General features: G+C 39.2%; 1 protein-coding gene across 2 annotated transcripts; it reads right to left on the bottom strand.

Annotated features, from left to right (window-relative positions):
• Positions 1-945: 945 nt before the first annotated feature.
• On the bottom strand, positions 946-18,544 carry MACIR (macrophage immunometabolism regulator). 2 transcript variants are annotated; one of them, XM_074360437.1, is made up of 4 exons: positions 18,263-18,544; positions 11,414-11,503; positions 5,698-5,747; positions 946-3,725 (listed from the first exon to the last, which is right to left on the bottom strand). In XM_074360437.1, exon 4 carries the CDS (start codon positions 3,686-3,688, stop codon positions 3,065-3,067), a length of 624 nt encoding a protein of 207 aa, XP_074216538.1. In that variant the 5' UTR covers positions 3,689-3,725; positions 5,698-5,747; positions 11,414-11,503; positions 18,263-18,544; the 3' UTR covers positions 946-3,064. The 2 variants fall into 2 exon arrangements, with proteins under 2 accessions (XP_074216538.1, XP_074216537.1); XM_074360436.1 differs by lacking the exon at positions 5,698-5,747 and having other exon boundaries at positions 18,263-18,543.
• Positions 18,545-19,751: the final 1,207 nt, after the last annotated feature.

The raw sequence follows: 19,751 nt of genomic DNA, 5'->3' as shown, positions 1-19,751 counted from the left end.
AGGTTGCTTTTCTCAAGATATCAAGTAATATTCTTTTAGTGAAAGGCCAATTTGCCTTTAAAAGTTAACTTAGAATCTTCTAAAAGCTCCCTGAACCCCAAATGTTGAAATCATTTACATAAATATCTCAGGGAAGGAAATGACCCCAGTGAGCCACACCTGGGCATGATTCGGCTTAAGGAGCAATGGACAGGACTCAAGGAGCCGCAGCAGTCGCCCAGAGGAGCTGGAGTTGGCAGGATGTGGGAGGTTCTGCACGAGTTTACATTTCAGTCCATCCCCACTGAGTCTTCCCTTCCCTGACTGCTGACTTTAGCAGCCCTGGAACCAGAGGTGCAGACACAGCCAGATGGAAGTCAAGGTGCAGAAGAAGATCACCTGAGAATGAGGCAAGGACTGAAAGTCCATTACTACTACTTCATGCATCAGCTGAGCCTCTGAAATATGGTATTTTTTGCAAAACAAACAAACAAACAAAATATAACGCACGTGTGGTACCGCAATGTTTAGGCAGGGTAACACTGGTAGGTGTACTATGGACAAAAGGATGCCCTGTTTAGCACGGATATCAAACTGAACGAAAATAGAGGGAAAAAAATTTAAAAGTAGAAACCATGCTAAAGAAGAGGCGATTGGGGGGGTGGGTCAGCTAAAAGATATCCAGCCTCCCCTTTTTTCTTAGGAGGACACCATGGCCCACTACAGGGGCACAAGCACGAAGTGCAGGGAAAGCAAGACTGAGCTAGTGAAGGAGCTCGGCAAACACACTTTGAAAACTACTGACCTTGAGTTTTGTGACTTTCTTTCTAGGAAACCAAACTTTAATTATATATCTTTGCTAATCAGATAATAGCAAATATGCCACACTTCAAACTTTTAACCCCCTTCAATTCTGCCACAGAGTTTCACACCTATCTTTATGTGAAAACAAAACCAAAACCAAAACCAAAAAAAACACCAGCTACATATTTTTATTTTGCTTAAGAAATTATGTAGGCGCACGGGTAGGGACAGATCACAACTGTGCGACTGAACACATATCAATGCCATGAATACATCTTTTACTTTGAAATGTGAAGGAGCACCAAAAGCACAATTATTTTAATTTTTTTAAACAAAAACTTTAAAATGGGGTCTAAAAATAAGTGCTTAGGCAAATCTTCGAACAGTAACTGGCCTGTTGGAGGTGAACCTAGTTAAAGCACAACACAACGGTGTGTGTTTACATCACCCTTTTATTTCATAGTTAGAAATAATACAGTTCCACAGGGTAAAATCATCAATAAATAATGGTGTTTAATCATTAAACGTAAAAATCCCAAGTCTTTGGCATCTGACAGGATTCTATGTCTTGTCAAACTAATGACTGTATGGATATAGTTAATCTTAGTGATCATTCGTCAATACAATATGTTACAAAGGTGCAATTTACTTCAAAATGTACAACAGCTGAATATTTCCAGCCCACCAAGAAATCTGATCAACTCAGTGAGATATGGGCCAACTTCCCTGAGGCTCTTTCTCATGGTTTGCCTCAGTCAAAGTATAATAAATGTTGATTAAGAGTTCCTAGGGTTTTCTAATACTTATTCTGCTCTAAATAGAGTTTGTCATTCATTCTGGTGAAACAACAGTCAGAACTGCACCAGAAATGAGCCACTTATTTAATTAAAAGGTGTTTTTATTTTATAAGCAAGATTCCTAACACCTTAGAAACTCACAGCCCCCAAAATAAAACTTAAAATAAGTAGGTCTATGCTGCCAGAAATGCCAGTTCAGTTAATAAATTGCACCTTCAAGAGTCAAAAAAGAAAAAAAGAAACAGAAACTTTTACAAAAGGTAAGTTACATACATTTTTTTTTTTCTTCCAGAATATATTCAAGACTAGTTGAGCTGTATTTGTTACTAAAGCCAGGGCATTATTTCTTTAGCAACAAATTAAACCAGTGCAATTGACATAAATTGTTAAGTAATCCAGGATTAACCCATTAAAACTGTAGAAGCACTTTAGGCTCCTGCACTAATCCTAGAAACTGGAATTTCAATGAGTGCCTGCGCTGCACAGAACTAAAACTGGAATGACTCGATGCCATGCTGAATGGTATCACTTCATACTTAGTTTAAGCATTAGATAGCAGAAATCATGAGTTTCTCTATTAAAGTTCCATTCACTTACAGAAAACATTCAGATGCAAACATTATTATGCCTATAATCCACAATGTAAAGAATCCTTTCCACTTTAAAGTTCCAGATGAATTTTAAATTAGAAAATAAACACTAAGGAAACTTTTTCAACTTATGAAATCTTTATATTGGAAACTTTCGGGAAAAGCTTCCCCCCACCCGTGGTAAAATAAATACTTTGTATCCCAAATTTAATTTTATTAAGACACACTTTAATAATGCTATAAAGAAATATTTTACAGCCATAGAGATCAATAACTTTCCATGCGGAAATAAAAAATTCATTGCTCAACAATATTATTGAGGCAAGTAAAGATTATTCTCTTGTCAATCTGAAATGTTAATTTTTTCAGTGCAAAACCAGTTATAAAATATTTAAACTCAATATTTAAAAATAAAAAGTGGTCCAATTTAGCAATGTTCAAGTTCTAAATTTCATAAAACAAATCATTACATACATTTTATAGTAAAATACAGAGATTAAAGAAGTACTTGAGTACTTAAGATATAAATTTCTAATGAATGAATCATACCAAGTCAGCAACAACCAAGCAGATAACATTCCCAATTTGAGTATCAGAATCTTAAAAGATGATATTACTGTCCCAAAGCCTTTTTCTCCTAGCTAAAAAGCTATACAAACTAATGGTCAACATTCTGTTTTCTTTGCAGTTGCGTGCTCTAGAATGATTTCCCCTCAAGTACCTGTGATTTCATTCCTGTATTCAAAATTTGATCCAAACAATTTTCATGTTCCAGGAACACTTAGCTGATATAACCATCTATAATGTAAAGAGTCCTGTACAGGGTACAACAGTGGAATTCACTAGCCAAGTGCGTAGGCTGACCTAAACTGGTTTACACCCTCTGCAAGTCACTCATGTATTATTCCTAGCAAACACACGGTCCCCTCTGAGGGTTAGGTGTTGAAGCTGATACTGTAGCACTTCTGTGTCAGCTGGCTCCTTGATGTTCATTTTATCTAGATTGAGGTAGTCCAGAGATTTGGAGTGAGCCCTCTTACCTTTAAGAAGACAAAGAGGCAGAGGCCCATGGAGGGCCTTGTAAGGTTCATAAGGTAAAGATTTAGTGCACTTGTCTCCTGAGCTGGGCATCCGCCTTCGCCTCCTGCCGTTGACAGCTGGAATCTCATACGGCTGGTAGTACCTACTTCTGGTTTTGTACAAACGAGAGGAACGTGCAAGTCCTGCATCCAGCTGTTTGGAGCGCAAGGAAGGCATGGCTTCTCCCTTACTCTCTTCACCTCCTGTGCACTTCTGGGCTAACTTCAGGAGTTCCTCACCAGTCGTGAAGCCAACCAAATAGTTAGAGTCCATGTGGAGGATCTGGTAGCCTGACACAGTCCGGCGCATGGGCGAGCACGGCGTGCTGGAGCAGCGGGGCTTCTCTGCCTCTGCCTTTCCCGGGGAGCTGGCCTCGGCCACGGGCAAGGGCAGGGTGCTCAGGGTACTTCTGGACTCTCCATTAACATCTACTTCCATTTTAGGCACCAGTCTGCACACACAAGTCTGCACACTCCTAAAAGCAGACAGACTCAGATTAGAAAAGCACAATGCGCAGAACCCCAGGCCAAGCCGGGCCGTTTTAAAAGGCTCAGGGAGCGTGAAATCACACTGGCCCGAAAAACAGCCCATGCACCACGGACAGATTTTTATCTGTGTCTGTTAAACGTTCCACAGCAGGCATGAAACGACTACAACTCCTTTGCCTTCAAGAATTTGAAAGCAGGTTAAATTAAAGTCTGAAGGACTAGTAAAAGGTTCAGATGGAGAAGCAAATAGAAAACAATAGTTCTCTAAATGCAGTGCTCCATTCAGTCACACAAAGTTGATTCCTTTTTGCAATTACTAAGCAAATCAAATATAGATCTCAACTTAAATGAAGCAAATAAAATAATCATACACAATTTCACAAGAATCCACAATATGTTTCCAACAAGAAAATTAAAATCTGTACATGTTTCATCATTTAACACAACACGCTCAGCTCTTCACACCTGCAGTTCTTCTCAGTTGTGTTTAAGGAGCATATAAGAAAAGACAAAAGCTAATAAGAAGCTTTTTCACCTCTAAAAAGAATCCAATTTAGACCTAAAAAATTTTTTAAGGTATGGATGAGTCTTAAGGGAAAGTTCCCCAAACCCTGTAAATGTTCCTTCCTCCATATCTCCAGTCAATTAAAGAAAACCACTTGGTAGTTTAAAAGTTAATCCTAAATTCAGTAAATCAGGCCATTTTTACTATTAAACATATATAAAAATCAAACATTATTTGACAATATAATGATAAAAAAATACCTCCGATCTGATGTTATTTTATCCTACAATACCTAAGATCATACACTTTTGAATAGTTTAGTAAATAGCAAAACAATTCACAATGAATGCCAGCAATGTTCATTACAATGATTGTATTGCACACTCTGGAAAAACCCCAGCAAGAAGTACCACAAACAACGGCCAGGTTCCCAGAAAACTGTAGATAAATCAAATTTTGGAAAATAAAATGCTAAGGGGAAACTGAGTTACAATATTACTTCTGAGAAACTTTATTTCTACTTGGTCTTCAGTTAGAAGATCACAGCTTTAAATGTCTCAGATCACTAATCAAAATGTCAATATGTCAAAAAATAACATGATTTTAAGATTAAATGTTTATTGAAAAGGCTAGTATATTAAATAATTCCCAAGAATCCTTTTGTAAAACAAATATCCTTTTCCCAATTGAAGCATTTTCTAAAAAGTTTGGGTATTCATTTAAAATCCAAGCAATCAGAAAGCTTAAAAAAAGCCACAATTTTATTCCTTCATTTGCATGCTGTACTTTCTTTTCCTTCATTAGAAAAGAAACAAATCAAGACTATGACAAAGTTTCCAAGTTGGGAGGGTATATAGCTCAGTGGTAGAGCATGTGCTTAGCATTCACAAGGTCCTGCGTTCAATCCCCAGTACCTCTATCAAAAATAAATAAACCTAATTACCTCCTCACCAAAAAAAAAAAAAAGTACCCAGATGCTGTCCTGTCCTCATTATGGTCCAAACATCTACTGCACAACTGAAAACTAACATCAATAATGATTCCTGAGATAAAGCAAATGCCAAAGTGATCCATAGTTTTGCTTACTTACTTGTTACTCTAAATCTTAAGACTAATTTAACATAAATACCTTAGTCCCTCAGCCCTTCTAAGTCTAAAGTAATTGGCTTTATTCTATTTTATTACTGTAAACATAAATTTTTATTGGATTGTGTAATTTATTTCTCTGTTGAGAGGATGGGGACAGTAGGTGACTACCACCAACCTTGTTACGCATATAGAAACCTGAAAATTTCTCATATAATAAGCCTGAGGGCCTTGTGAAGCCTCATCAAATTTTATGCTGAACAAACAAATGTTTACTCTAGGCCAAATGACAAATTAATCCTTCCTTTCTCACCAATTCTGTAGCCCAGAAAGAACACAAGAGGACAGATCCAAGGCCTATAACATACCTAACCTGACCGGCAGCTACAGGTAGGAAGTGATTCTCTGATACTTCATTCTGAAAGACAAGGAGAGAAGGTCAGCGAGGCCCAAACAACCAGGGCTGTGGTGGATTCGGAGAGCACACACACGCCAGGCCGCCCGCCCACGGAGAGTCACCCAGTAGTGATACTCAAGCTGTCAGTCCACATTAAGTGACACAGTGGTCTAGGTTTCTTCCAAATCTGGCAGTCCATGACAGTCCATGGGATTTCCACCCTCTCATTTTAGTATATTATAAACTTCCTAAAATCCATGAAGTCACAACCCACCCATTCTGAACTGGGTAATAATTCAAACAGAGGCTAGGCTGAAAATCATCTTTTTTTGCCTATGAGTATAAAAATTGCTAAGCAAGCTAACCGTGTACAAAGTCACAGTAAAGAAGAGTGGGCACAGGCTTCTGGGCAATGAGATCATCTAAAGTTTGTTCCCTCACTGAGCCAATCCTGCTGCATCAAGGCAGATCCATCAGGAATTCTTAGAATCTGTAGGGGTTGAGGATAACAGATGGCAGGACACAAAGGTTTGAGAGAAAAAGTCAGAAATTATATGCCAGTTGGAAAATAAGAACCTAGAAAATCAGAAAAGTGAAGAAAGTGAATGAAGCAATGCATAAAGGTCAAGATTTGATGTGACATGAGACAGACACTACTGTTAGAGGAGTAACTATCAGTGGTCAAGTTTCCAGCAGCCAATAACAGCATAAAAAATGTCACTTGGCTTGGGCAAAACTATCCAACAGGCTCTTCAGATATCTACCTGATAGATAATGATTTAAACCTAGGTTAAGAAGAAGGTGTAGTTTAATAGCTCTGGGAATCTCAACCAAGCAGCCTGGTGTAGGAAACCTACCATACTTCACTGAGGCAAACAACACACTCCCTGGAGAAAACAATACTTAACCAGAAAGTTAAAGAAATGAGCATTTATTTTTACTGTCCACTCACAGAAATATTTAACCTAGTAACCAAGGCCTATGCTTCTCTGAATAAGAGCCTTGCTGTATTGGAACATGAAAATGCTCATTTTAAGTATTACATAGATAACAGCTGCTACCTGCTGAACTTCTCGAGTGATTTGAAGGGCTGGAAAACTGCACTTTTTAGCTATAAAACATCAGTACTTCTGCTCCAAACAACTGCATAGTCTCAAAACTATCAGCTCTTCGAGGTGGTTTCAGGGTCTCTGCAGCGTCCTGTCCTGTGTACAAGAATATCTTCAGATCTTGATATTCATGCAGGAATGAGTGATGCAATCCAGAGTCTGCAAATTGCTTAGATTTTTTTTAATGCCCCTTTACTTATATTTTACCCTTGCAAAGAACATCTACTGTGTGGCGCTAAGAGAGCTAGGTGGAGGACAGCTGATTGGCAAATAAGTATTTCTTGTTTAGCTGGGCAGAATGCTGACTGAGCAGCATAACCTTCCACTCTATGATGTGACCGAAAACAAAACTTTTTAAAGCTATTAAACTGCTGAGAATTACCTGACTAGATTTAAGTATTGGAACAAGATTCCAAGAGCCGTTACACAATCAACATTCTCAGTTATCTTTCAAAAGGGCAGAAATGCTGTAGGTCATGTCCCCGCTGAAGAGGGAGAAGTCTAGGCACCTAACTCTAAACAAAAAAGGAGTGGGGAGGTGACAGGAAAGAATAAAGATCGAAAATCTCAAACTCAGCATATGCTGGTATGTGTACATCCACTGATTTGCACTGCGAAATTCCTTGTTAAGCGGCATTCATCAGGAAACGCAGCTACCCTGACTACATCCAGCGATAGCCTGTGTTTGTAGTAGATTCTTCACATTTCACCATGAAAAATCTGCTATGGGTTTGTTATTTTTAACACATCTATCCATGACTAAGCATTTTGTTTCATATTCCAAAATAAACCTTGTATCAAAAAAGCATATTGCCAAGATAAACAGCTACAAAGCACTCTCATAAATCCTGCAGGTATGTGTCACAGGTACACTCCCACAGCATATGTAAGAATAAATGTGAACCCAGAAGTCAGATCCAGTGCTAACTTCTGCACTGCAGAGCGTTACAAATCAAAGCCTAACAACAGAGACCCTACTGCTTGCATTAAAGCCTTTCATACAGTTTAAAGCAAAAATAAAAACTGGAAATAGAAAATAGTAAGTACTATAATAATAGAATTAGCCAAATTTCCGTGCATAGGAGAGTCTAGACCAGAAAGTTCAACAAGCATAAAAAAGACAACTTGTAGTTGAACAATGCTTTTAAAACTGAGTTTCCTAGACAAGCACAGGAACAACTATAATTTTTTTAAATGACACCTGAGGGTCTTCAATATCAAATTCCCTCACAATCCAATCAGTAACAATGGCACTGAAGTATATCTACACCACATATGAAAGATTTGTCAATGTTCATAGAAGCCACTATTTTTTTTTTAATATATGAGAATTCAAAACTAAACAGCGCCAGACAAGGAAACACTTTAATACTTCCTAGGAAAAGATATACAGCGCACATTCTAAAAACACTGGGTACAGCAGGCTGAAGTCTGGCTGAAACTAAAGCCGAAAGTCCAAACCACAACACACACGTAGGGCAACCTGCTGCACAAAGACGAGCACATTCCAAAGGCTGGGACTGTGTGGAATCTACCCAGCTCTGCACACTCTCCAAGAGGCCAAACTTCCTTTTGGCACCAGGAGCAACATTTTGAAAATATAACCTAGATACCTCAGCTCATTAGACTAGCTCTAAAAATAGCTGATAAGTTTCATAACTGCTATACAAAAAATAAATAAATAAAGACATCTTTTTGAGAAGAACTACATTCCAGAAAATGGTTTTAAAATCAGGTTTGTCAAAAAAAAATAAAGTCACCCTCAGTAATCAAAAAACTGCTCCATATGCTTGAACTGTTTTTAGCAACACACAGCAACACCATTTAAGACAAAACAGATATAATGTTACTCTCTAAATATACAGAACAAAAATGTCATCACACACACACAAAAAAATCCCTTTTTTGAACAAAATCCTTTTCAAGAGGAACCTGAAAGGAATCATTCAGAATAGAGCCCTTCCTTGGGAAATGGAAAACTTCCTAAGCATGACTATTATCATCAGTCCAGTGATACCTAGAACCATCTAGTTTGAATGCCAGAATCTCCTAGGAGTTCACCTATCTGAACCTCTGATGACAGAGAACAGGACACTTAGGCTATGAAGACAGGGACCTGCCCAGAGCCAAGCACGCACTTCCAGGTCTCCTGGCTCCAAGTCCAGTGCTCCTTTCATCGCATCATGCTGTGCTTCCAGGACGTGGTTCCCAAGCTTGCTACACAATGACATCATCCAAGGAGTTTCAAAAAACACTGATGTCTGTGTTCAACCCCAGATTTGTGATTTAAATCATCGAGGGGGTAGCCTGGGGTCTGAATTTAAAAGATCCCCAGGTGATTCTAATATGCAGACATGTTTAGGAATTTGTCAAACAGAACTTACCAGATAGAAGAATTTCACTGCTATAAGTTTCTGCCTTTTTTTTTTTTAACCAGTAATTATAATCACATTAGTGAATATCATTTTTGGCTGCTTCCAATTGCTAACAAACTACCCCTGAGGCCTTCCAATTAACTGTTTCTAATCCACTGTTGGCTTAAAAAACATCTGCCAACTAAACTTGTTAAAACTGGATATAAAATAAAAATAAATTTGCACACACTTTGATACAGTTCTTTTAGCTTCTTAGAACCTGTCAGGTACAGTCACTTTGGAAAACAGTTTGGCAATTTCTTAGAAAGTTAAATAACTGCTATTAAACAACCCACCTACCCTATCTGTAGGTATTTACCTAAGAAAAATGAAAATATATGTTCAAAGACCTGGATGTGAATGTTTATAACAGCTGCATTCATAATCACCAAAAACTGGAAACAATCCAAACATCTACCAACAAGGTAACTGATAAAGAGCCTGTGGTCCATCCGCAAAATGGAATAGTACTCAGCCATGAGAGGGAGCAAACTAAGATTACACTAAGTGAAAGAAGCAGACAGAAAATGCTACATACTGTGTGATTCCATTTATATGACATTCTGGAAGAGAGGAAAGTACCAGAAAAGAAATTATTCAATGACTGCCAAGGGCTGAAGTTGGGAGGAGGGAACAGACTACATAAAGGGACACAAGGGAATGGGTGTGGGGAGGAGGCGGGGATCAAAATATTCTATACATTGACTGTACTGGTCACTACACTAATGGATGCATTTGTCAAAACTCATCAAACTATACAGCTTAAAAGGGTGAATTTTACTACATATAAATTGTATGTCAGTAAACCAAACTTAAAAAATAAAAAAAACCTTGTCATATATTTCTAAGTTTTTCATGGTCCTCTAAATTTTAAAAGTCTTTAAAATTCTTCTGATCTCGTTATCCCTAAATCAGAAGGAATTTTAATGCTGGTCCAATTTATGTTTGAACACCTTCAGTGACAGGTAACTCACTTCCTCTAAGGTTGGTTCATTTCCCTTTTGCAGCTCTGCTACAATATCTTTTTATTTACATATATAACATGTACACATGTACCCAAATGGAAACAGATAGATACAGAGTACACACACACATTCCTGTAGCTTGCACCCGTCACTGCTCCCAGTTTTGTGCTTTATTTCAACTGGATGAGTTAATGACCCAGCCACATCATTTCTTATTCAATAACCTCTAAAAGTACTTTGTACTTACAGTTTTCAAACTTCTGCTCTTTTCTTCAAAACTGAAAATTTTAGTTATGCTTCCATTTTTTTCAGTGTTTTAAAATACAGTTTCATAAATTTGACAGACTATATCTACCAGATGAAAACGGTGGGTTTTTTTCCTCATCATTCTTTTGACTCATTCTGCTGACTGCTAATTTGGAAATCACTTACAATAAACTGTTTTTTCAAAAGATTATGATCACTCTATGTGACTTCAAAGCAAGGACATTGGCCTTGCTACAAAGACATTGGCCAAGTACAATAACATACCAAAGCATGAACTAACACTAATATAACTTTTTTTAATGCTAAAAAGATTATTACATTTTTTTTCCCCTTCAAAGACTTGGAGCAACCCAGACAATTTCAGCCCAGATACACAGATGACACACTGAAAAAAGACAACTACAGGAAGACATCAGCAGCACTATTGCCTATTTTTAACAGTTCAAATTCATGATGTGACAAAAGGAACGTCACACTTGCAGTGAACTGCGAAGCGACTAAGTGAAAATGATGTTCCTTTCAGTCACTTGTTTGCCATTCTTTCCATATGATAATACATGGCTAAACTTTTTGCAAATGATTTCACCAATCTTTGGAGATTAATGTTTTTACTAAAATGCCCCTGAAATTAAAGCAACGACCTCTTAACTACTATATTTCAAAATATTATTCCACAAGACCTCCTTTATCTTACAAGAATAAAAAAAGGAAAATGTCCTCAATCAAAAAGTCAAATATTTCAAATATAGTAACATTAGCATTTTAAAAAATAATTTCAGTTCTCTCCATTCAAAATTTCACAATTATAGTATATATATTTGTAATAATATACTGACATTTCATAGTCATCTGTTTATATAGTCCTTAAAACACTTTATACTATTATGTTCATACAACTGGTTAACAAACAGAAAATACAAAATATAACTCACCAGACTAAATCCCAGAAGATGTCACAGTACAATTTCCAATGAGTCCCAAGGGAGCACAGGCATAATAATTTTTCTGCTCTACTCCAAATACTAAACATAAAATAGAAAGATAAAACTTTAATTTAACAAGTAACACAACTTATAAAGCAATTACATCAATTCTAACTGCAAAACAGGATGAAATTAGCAGGAGGTACTAACATCAGGTACAGATTATATAGCATAAAATATTAATTAATTAAAGTAATTTTGCGTTTGCTCAGCTAAATGAAACCTCAAACACTTTTATCATGCTTGTTCCTCTGTGTTCTGTTGCTTAAACTCTATCTGGAGACTAACAGTAGCTAAGTGAGCTAAATAAAGAGCCAAGAAAAACCAGCAGTTTAAATGTTGGTTCCACAGTCCTAATCCTACTCATCTGCTCAACAGACTCACAGTATCCTATGGGAAGAATAACACTGAGGCTAGGGTCAGCAGAATAGGTCGTAGCCCTTGTCTTGCTAAGACCTCTGCCTCTTGACCTTGAATAAATAGCAATTTTTAAAATGAGGACAATACCATCCCTCCTCCCTCATACAGTTGTTATGTGGATCAAATAAGTAGTAGGTGAACATATTTGGCGTGCTGCAAAGCCCTTTGCAAATGTCTGATATTATTATGCAATTAAATTTTGGTGTCTACTCTTTTTAGTCATAAAATAGCAACAATAAAAATCCTTCATATGACTGCTGAGGCAAATGACTTGAAAGTTTATGGAAAACTATTTTTTTTTTTTTAAAAAGAACAACTAGAAAAACACTTCTTTATAGTTATTACATTGCTTATAGTTTCTAACATCTCTTCTGTGCCTTTCACCTCTTACCTGGGGAGGAAATGTGTAAGAAAATCTATCTTTACCTCCTACCACCCTAGTTAACTGGGTTAATTCATTGAGACCAAGAAAACACCTCAAAGTTTTTCCATCTGTAAAGGTTTCTTTGGTCCTTGTGTTTTCTGTTGTGCTTAACTTGTTGGGGGCAGGTGGTGGCTCAAATGAGCTGAATGGGTTCATTTTACCTACATAGTTGCACAGAGCCTGAAGAAGGCACAACAGTTCAACATGTTTTCAAAAACAATTGTCACTGTATTAGTTTCCTTACCAGCACAGAAGAGTTTTATCCAAAGGAAATGGATTATTACCAAATTAAAGGTAACTGGTTCCTCAGCTTGAGACCCTAGAAGGAACTAATGTACCAAGAACTATCATTCAGAGAAACCAACATGTTTCTCAATCTTCAGAACTTATTTAGGTTCAGTTCACAGACACCTTTCCTTTCATTTCTTTTGCCACTATTTTCAAGTTGGGTAACCAAGAAGCCTAGATAATTAAGTCTGCTCCACTAACAAAGCCTCTGGTTTTAACAGAAAATAAAGTACAATGTAACAAAAAGTGTTACCTAACCAGTTTTTAATTTACTATCATTACCCCCAGAGAATCTCCCCGATACTAACTTCAAACTGATTTCTTATTTAAGTAAATGGATTTTTAATGGGGAAAGGAAACTTTTTTAAAATTAACTTTAGAACAATTTTTTAGTATCTTCTACAATCCAAAAGCTAGATGCAATTTATATCATTTAATCTTAACAACTATATACTCCATCAGGAAACTATTACCCCCATTTTAAAGTATTCGATCAAGTAATATACCATTTTAGAGTCAGAGCAAGAATCGGAACCCCAATCCATCTGGCTCCAAAGCCCACTGACATCACCTTATAAACACATGGCTCTGTTCAATGATAAGCCCAGGTATGTAGTTTTTTTACACAATAATCATGTTCCTGAAAAATGTATATTAATTACTTTCTGTAAGAGGAATTCTGTTTAAAATGTGTAGCTCCCCACACTTTATTTAAAAGTTCTATCACCTCATCTGTGAGATGATTGGAGGCAAGTAGCTTTCATTACTAACTCTAGGGTTACTTCTAACTTGAAAATGTTAGGATTCTAAGGCACACAGTGGAGAGACTTAGGCAAAATCATTCTAAATCCTGGACCCTTTCTCGTAAGAGTTTATAACTTTTTTTTTTTTAAATCATAAATTGTAAGGCAGGAAAAAAAATGTTTCTATCAGCCAATATTTGCTGGTTATGTGGTTGGATACCAAATACAGAGAGATATCTCCACTTAATTTTTCAGGGCTGTATCTATCACAAAGTAAGACAGATTTCATTTAGACTTTTAGAAATCTAGACTGAAAACCGAGAAACATCTCCAACATTTTTTCAACATTGAAAGGAAAATCAACGTAAAACTTTATCCTGGATTTGAAAGCAGAAGAGCTTTAAAGTAATTATCCAACTCCTGCACTGGAGCTTATGTGGGAGTCTAGGAAATGGTCGGTAATTTCATAGTAAACAAAGTGTAGTAACTGATTATCCCTATTATGCCTGTGCCAAGCCCAAAATAGAACACAAACAGAGTCCAAAGGAGCAACACAAGGCAAAACCAAGGTGAAGGAACTCTGCTCCATTCCTCATTTTTCACTCATTTCTGACTCTGTTTAGTGTCTGGTCTGTGATTGTATGCTACCCATGCACAGGTGCCATGAAGAGGAGGAGGAGGATGACAATGGTAAAAAAAAAAAAAAAGACAAAAAACAAAACAAAACATTTTAACTAAAAAGAATAAGGTCAGAAACTAGTATAAGCATATAGCTTCTTTAAGAGACTGTCTATAAAGAAGTCTAGTAAAAATTATAAGGATTTTACTCTCATCTCCCAATAAAAACAACTAAAAGACTGTAATTCAAAAGTTCCCAAAACACATACCTTCCAAATAACACTTTTTCTTCTAAAAATACTTTAAAATCTATTAATCTCTAATACTTATGATTTTGGCCATGTTTTGAACATGAAGTCTTGGTAAAGTATCACTGGATCTCCTCTCAGAAACAGTCAACAAGAGGCAAAAGAACTAGGTGAAATTCTTACAAGATGGACTAAATACTGCATAGAAAACAGCCGGAAGTAAACAGAGCAAAGGCTAGAGTATATAATGCTTCCAGCTATCAGCAGCTGAAACAAACAGAAGCCCTGTGACACTGTCCTGTAAGCAACGAAAATAGGAAAAATTAAGCATGGCCAAGAGCTGCCCACAGGCCTCTGGGAAGGGAAGCCATGGGTAACTAAGCAGAAGACACCCAACATTTGACTGCAAATGAAGCTTCTACAAAAAGAGAAGTTTGAAAACATTAACTAGCAAGTGTATCACATTTTCTCAGGCAAGGTGATAGGTATCATCAAAGGTATATAAAGAATGTCTTTTAAAAGCAGAATGACCCTATGTCTCAGTTCACAGCCAGTGTCCGGGCATAATTATTTACAGCACCCCCTTTATCTCTCAAAAGTGTCATAGTTTGGCGATTATATCGTTATTCTACTCAAAAGTCACGTATCTAATAATGGAAAGGCAATGAATTAAAAAAGAAAGAGCTTTCTGCCTGTGTAGTGGATTTCTGTACAATTTGGAGGGGTATTATTCCCTTGGGTGTATGCACTCATTCAATTATTCATTTACTCATTCATTCATTCAACAATATTTCCTGGGTCTTACTATGTCACAGCATTATTCAGGCACTGGGACGAACATTAAAAGTGAAGCCTGAGACCAGACAAGAGGGGAAGACAGAAGGACATGGAAATACATAAATCTAACTAACACACATAACAGTAAACCTGAATGGCAATGGGAACCCAAAGAAGGGAGTGGTTTTCCCCAAAATACAGAAGCTCCTTATGGAAATTTTCAAGCCCACACAAAATCCCTATACATAAAAAAAAAAAAAAAGGCACAAATCCCGGCTTCATCATAGATCCATTAACAAAGTAGCAGTAAGAAAAAATAATGTAACAAAATACCACATGAAGGCCAGCATACAGCCCATGAGAATTCTGGTAAACAAATTACATGAATCATTGAAGATTATATTATGAAAAGCAAAATAAAATTTAGGCAAAGAAAATTGGTAGAGTAGAAGTTATAGATTCTAATTCTAGCTCCCAAAAAAGGGGGGGAAAAAAAAGGACGCAGGTAGTCTTCTCAGAGTGGCTATATGAGAGATCAATAACGAAAAAGCATTTGGGAAAAAAACAAATTTTGTTAAAGTTCCATTCAGACTAATGAATATATTTTGCTACCACTATTCCCAAAGATTACTCTAATAATAAAAAAGAGGACTAAAATATCTCTTCAGTAACAAAACACTGAGCAGAAATGAAAGGGTTTACCTGCCAAATCAATGTACAACACTCACAATGAAAACAAAACGCTTAGCTACACCTATATGCTCATCTTAAGGGTTACTTTAAAATACTTACTCTTCCACTGCAACTCATAAAAGCTAAACAATCAATAATTTTTAAGAAAAGTTGTTAAGTAGGGTGTGACTTTTCTGAAATTATCTTTGACCTTACAAACAAATCACTAACCACACCAACCTGGAGAGGCAACCCACAATCAGTTCAGAAAGACAAAAGTTAGTTTCTCTTTCTAATATCAGTTGTTTTAATAGCAAATTCCTTAAAGTGAAGCATTCATTTTATTTCTATTTCTGCTAGTAGAAATTAAAACTAGATTACTAATATCTTAAATTTATGTAAAGTCATCCTTCTACTTTTAGAAAAAAATCCAGTTTCATTACAAATATGACTGATAGTAACTGGAAATGTGGGTCTATATTGCCATCTTTACAAGCTATTTGCCTCTTAGTAAACATAACTTAGATGGACAGGTATACACAGCTGAAGTGGCTAACCTTCTAAATGAAAACTTAAAACCAAGAATTTGATAGGCTTGTGATGAAATCAGAGTTCTCTTTGGAGGAAAAGAGTTGATTTTCCCCTAGAGGATATAATCAGCAAAAAAATTTAAATTCTGTATATAAAGTTCTATTACTCCCACCACACTAATACTTGTAAGGGTTAAGGCATATTAACAGCTCTCCAAAGTATACAAAATTATTATACAGAGAAAGGAAACAAATTCACTGACCATTACGTAAGATCAATAAATACCCTCTATCTTATATCCTAGAATAGTTGCAAGTAAATAAACTAAAACGTTGGCAGAAGCATATTCTAAACACTAGTTCTTATCAAATCAAGAGGTCTCTGGGCTCATTAATCCTTGTATTTCATCTGGGTCACTTTATTACGTTTATAATGCATACACAGTTACATAATAAAAACACCAAGACATCTGTGAAACATTCATTAAATATAATTGTGTAAGCATAAACTGTGGTCTTGAATCAAGAAAGTACCAAAAGCCTGTGCAATAATGACCGATACTGTATTTTGAAATGACTGGGAAAATAAACTTTGGGAAGAGGTCATTTCTATCTCCCTAGTGGCTAATCTGCTCTACAGGGTTAAAAAAAAAAAAGAAGAAAAAAAAAAAAAAAAAAAACAGCGGCTAGCAACTCTAAATTGTAGTGTGGCTCATCTGAGAAAAAACAATGTAAAATGAAGAGCCTACAAACATCAGAAACGTTATGCGAGAACTGTTCGTTTGACTGGGAGTAGCAAGAACGCTACAAAACGCTACTGTCTCCATTCTTCCTCTTTCCCGGAATGATTAAAAAGTTTCCAGCTTCAGTTTTACCTATGCTCCACAGCCATATACATACACACTCAGCATCTTTGCTTGACACAAATCAGTAACCTACACAAGGGCAAACTGGCCTGAGTGGAGAAGCAGGGAGACCCTAAGGATGCCGAACCCTTGCAAGGGGAAAGGGACGGGGCCATCATTCCTTTCGCGTTCCCATCTCCTTTCTGGCAGAGATTCGCAGATTCCACCACTAGAGAGAGTTTGGCAGCTTCACAATGGGGCCGCCTGTTCAAGGTCTGACTGCCGCCAGCCTGGAAATCCCTCTCCTTCGCCCCCCACCCGGCCCAAAGTCCACCCGCGACAGGTGGGGCGAGGGCACTGATGCCCAAAGACATCTGCTGCTTTCGCTTCTGGCTAGCACCCGGCCCCAATCCACACGAGCGCCCCAGGCCACGATGGGTCCGTCCGCCCCCGCCACACCGGCAGACGTGCAGCGGGCGCTGGCTGAGGGCTCCCGGGCGGCCTCGCCACCTAGATTGCAGCGCAGGCGAGGAGAGACGGCGAGATAAGGCCGTCAGAGCTCGCCCCGAGGCGCTATCTGGCCCGAGCAGTAGCACCCGGCACGCGGTCCGGGCAAAGGGCCAGATGCGCACCAGGCCCGGCAAGGAGCTACTTCTGAATGGGGCCCCTAGGCCCGCTGCCCCGCGGTGCGGGCACGGCGGCGGAGGAGCCAGCGTGCGCGCCAACGCGCCCAGACTTCCGCACCGCCGCACAGCGGGAGAGGCGCTCCAGGTCGCTGAGTCCCGCACCTCCTCGGCGAGCGCACGCCGCGCGCACACGGGGGCGCACGCCCCCGCACACTCACTCACACGCGCTGCACACTCACGGCGTCTCCGACCCCACCCCTGGGCCAAGGAACCGCGGGCACCGGCACCGGCACCCCGCCAGGGCCCCACCCAGTTCACCAGCCCCCAGCCCCCTGCTCGGGTGCGGAGGGTATCAGACCGCCAAACCCGGGGGTCGCTGAGGTCGCTCGCCGCCCATTTTTTGAGGCCCGCCGGGCCGTGGTCCCCTAGCTCTGCGCCGGCACCGCACGCCCGGGCCCGACACGAGGCAGGGAGGAAGGGGCGGCGCCGCGACTGGGTCTCGCACCGGGAATCGGTGATTGAGGCAACCCCCCACCCACCCATCACCACCACCTTTTCTGCAGCACAAAAGGTTGCAGACGGAACCGTCGTTCGCCGTGCAACCTACCAGTGGCCCACAGCTCCGCCGCCTCCGCCGTGCCTGGGGCCGTGGAGCCGGAGACAAGGGCGGGAGAGGCGCAGCGCTGCGGCGACGAGATCCGGGCTGAGGCCGCCAGAGGAGCCAGCCGGGTACCCTCTCTGCTCCCACTGCGATAGGCGCCAGCTACCGCCCGGCCTAGTCCCCGCCTCCTCCTCCTCCTCCTCCGCCTGCCTTCCCGCCCTCCTCCCTCCGGCTGCAGAGGCGCAGCCCGTCAGCGCTGAGCCCGCCTCCTGCGCCCAGCTCTAACGCCCTGAGGAAGGGCGGGCCCGCGAGAGAAAGGCGCTAAGAAGCCTGAAGAAGGGGGCGGGGCGGGGGCGGGGCGGGGGCGGGGGGAGAGCGGGGTGTGGTTGCTGACTAGGGTGGTCGGGGGAGGAGTCGTAACACTCTGCCCAGTCCAAATCCCGCACAGCAACTCAAGAGCTCCCACTCGGAGGCCTGGCAACACTCAGATTGCCCCAGTTAAGTGGTGTGGCGATGTTTGTCGTTTGTAAGTCTCCGATTTAAAGGACGCAGCACTGAGCAGAAGTAGAGAAGATTAGAACCCATGAAATTACAAATTATAGGGTCAATCTTAGAAACATGCTGAGTATCTAATGAATGTGGGGAGAAGGGTAGAATTCAGATTCTGATTTGATTAGCCATTTTTGAATCTTCAGACTTGATCTTTTCCCTTCTTCTAAGAAATTCTTTCCTTTGATCAGATTTTCTATTTTCATGTTACATCTCCTCTGCCAAATCGGTTAACAAACTCAGAGATAAGAATAGTTACTAACATTTGTTTAGCTCTCACCTACCATGTGCCAGGTCTTTTAATACGTATTTTCAAATTTACACCCCTCAAGAATTCTGTAAGAGTGGCCAATTATGATCCACATTTTAAAGATGTAGAAAATTTAAGTAATTTCCTCGAGGTCACGCACGGAGTTAGTGACTGAGCTGGGTTTGAATCCAGACAGTGGGACCCTAGAATTGTTTATAAATGTTGCTAATTTGTGTTCCAGTCTCAATTCGAGAGAGGTAGTTGTTTTTGTTTTAACAGAATGCTGTATCTGGACATAAAAGGCGTAAACTTTGTGTCAATTAACACAAATTGAAACAAATCTTGATTCAAACTTGTTGCAAAATCTGTATACATCCCTGATAATATAAAGGCAAATAAATCTGTAGACCCCTATTTCAACAGAGTGATGCCTGGAGCCCCTCAACTATAAGACATTTAATACTACCCGTGTGCCCTAAAATACAACACGTATGGGAAGATTACAGAATAATTTTAGAAAACATAAATTACTTTATTCCCAATACAGATTATGTGCAACTTCTCAAATACAGAACCAGGCACAACATAATTTGTGGTGAACAAATAAATGAATGGACTTTTTTTTTTAATCAGTACTTTAGGAGAACACACTGAGAGTTATTTCAGATTATAATGTCTGACACAGTGTTTTTATTG

Source organism: Camelus bactrianus, chromosome 3 (genome assembly GCF_048773025.1).
Source record: "Camelus bactrianus isolate YW-2024 breed Bactrian camel chromosome 3, ASM4877302v1, whole genome shotgun sequence".
In the NCBI taxonomy this organism is placed as follows: domain Eukaryota; kingdom Metazoa; phylum Chordata; class Mammalia; order Artiodactyla; family Camelidae; genus Camelus; species Camelus bactrianus.
The sequence above is the reverse complement of the archived record's forward strand: the minus strand, read 5'-3'. Positions and strand labels throughout refer to the sequence as shown.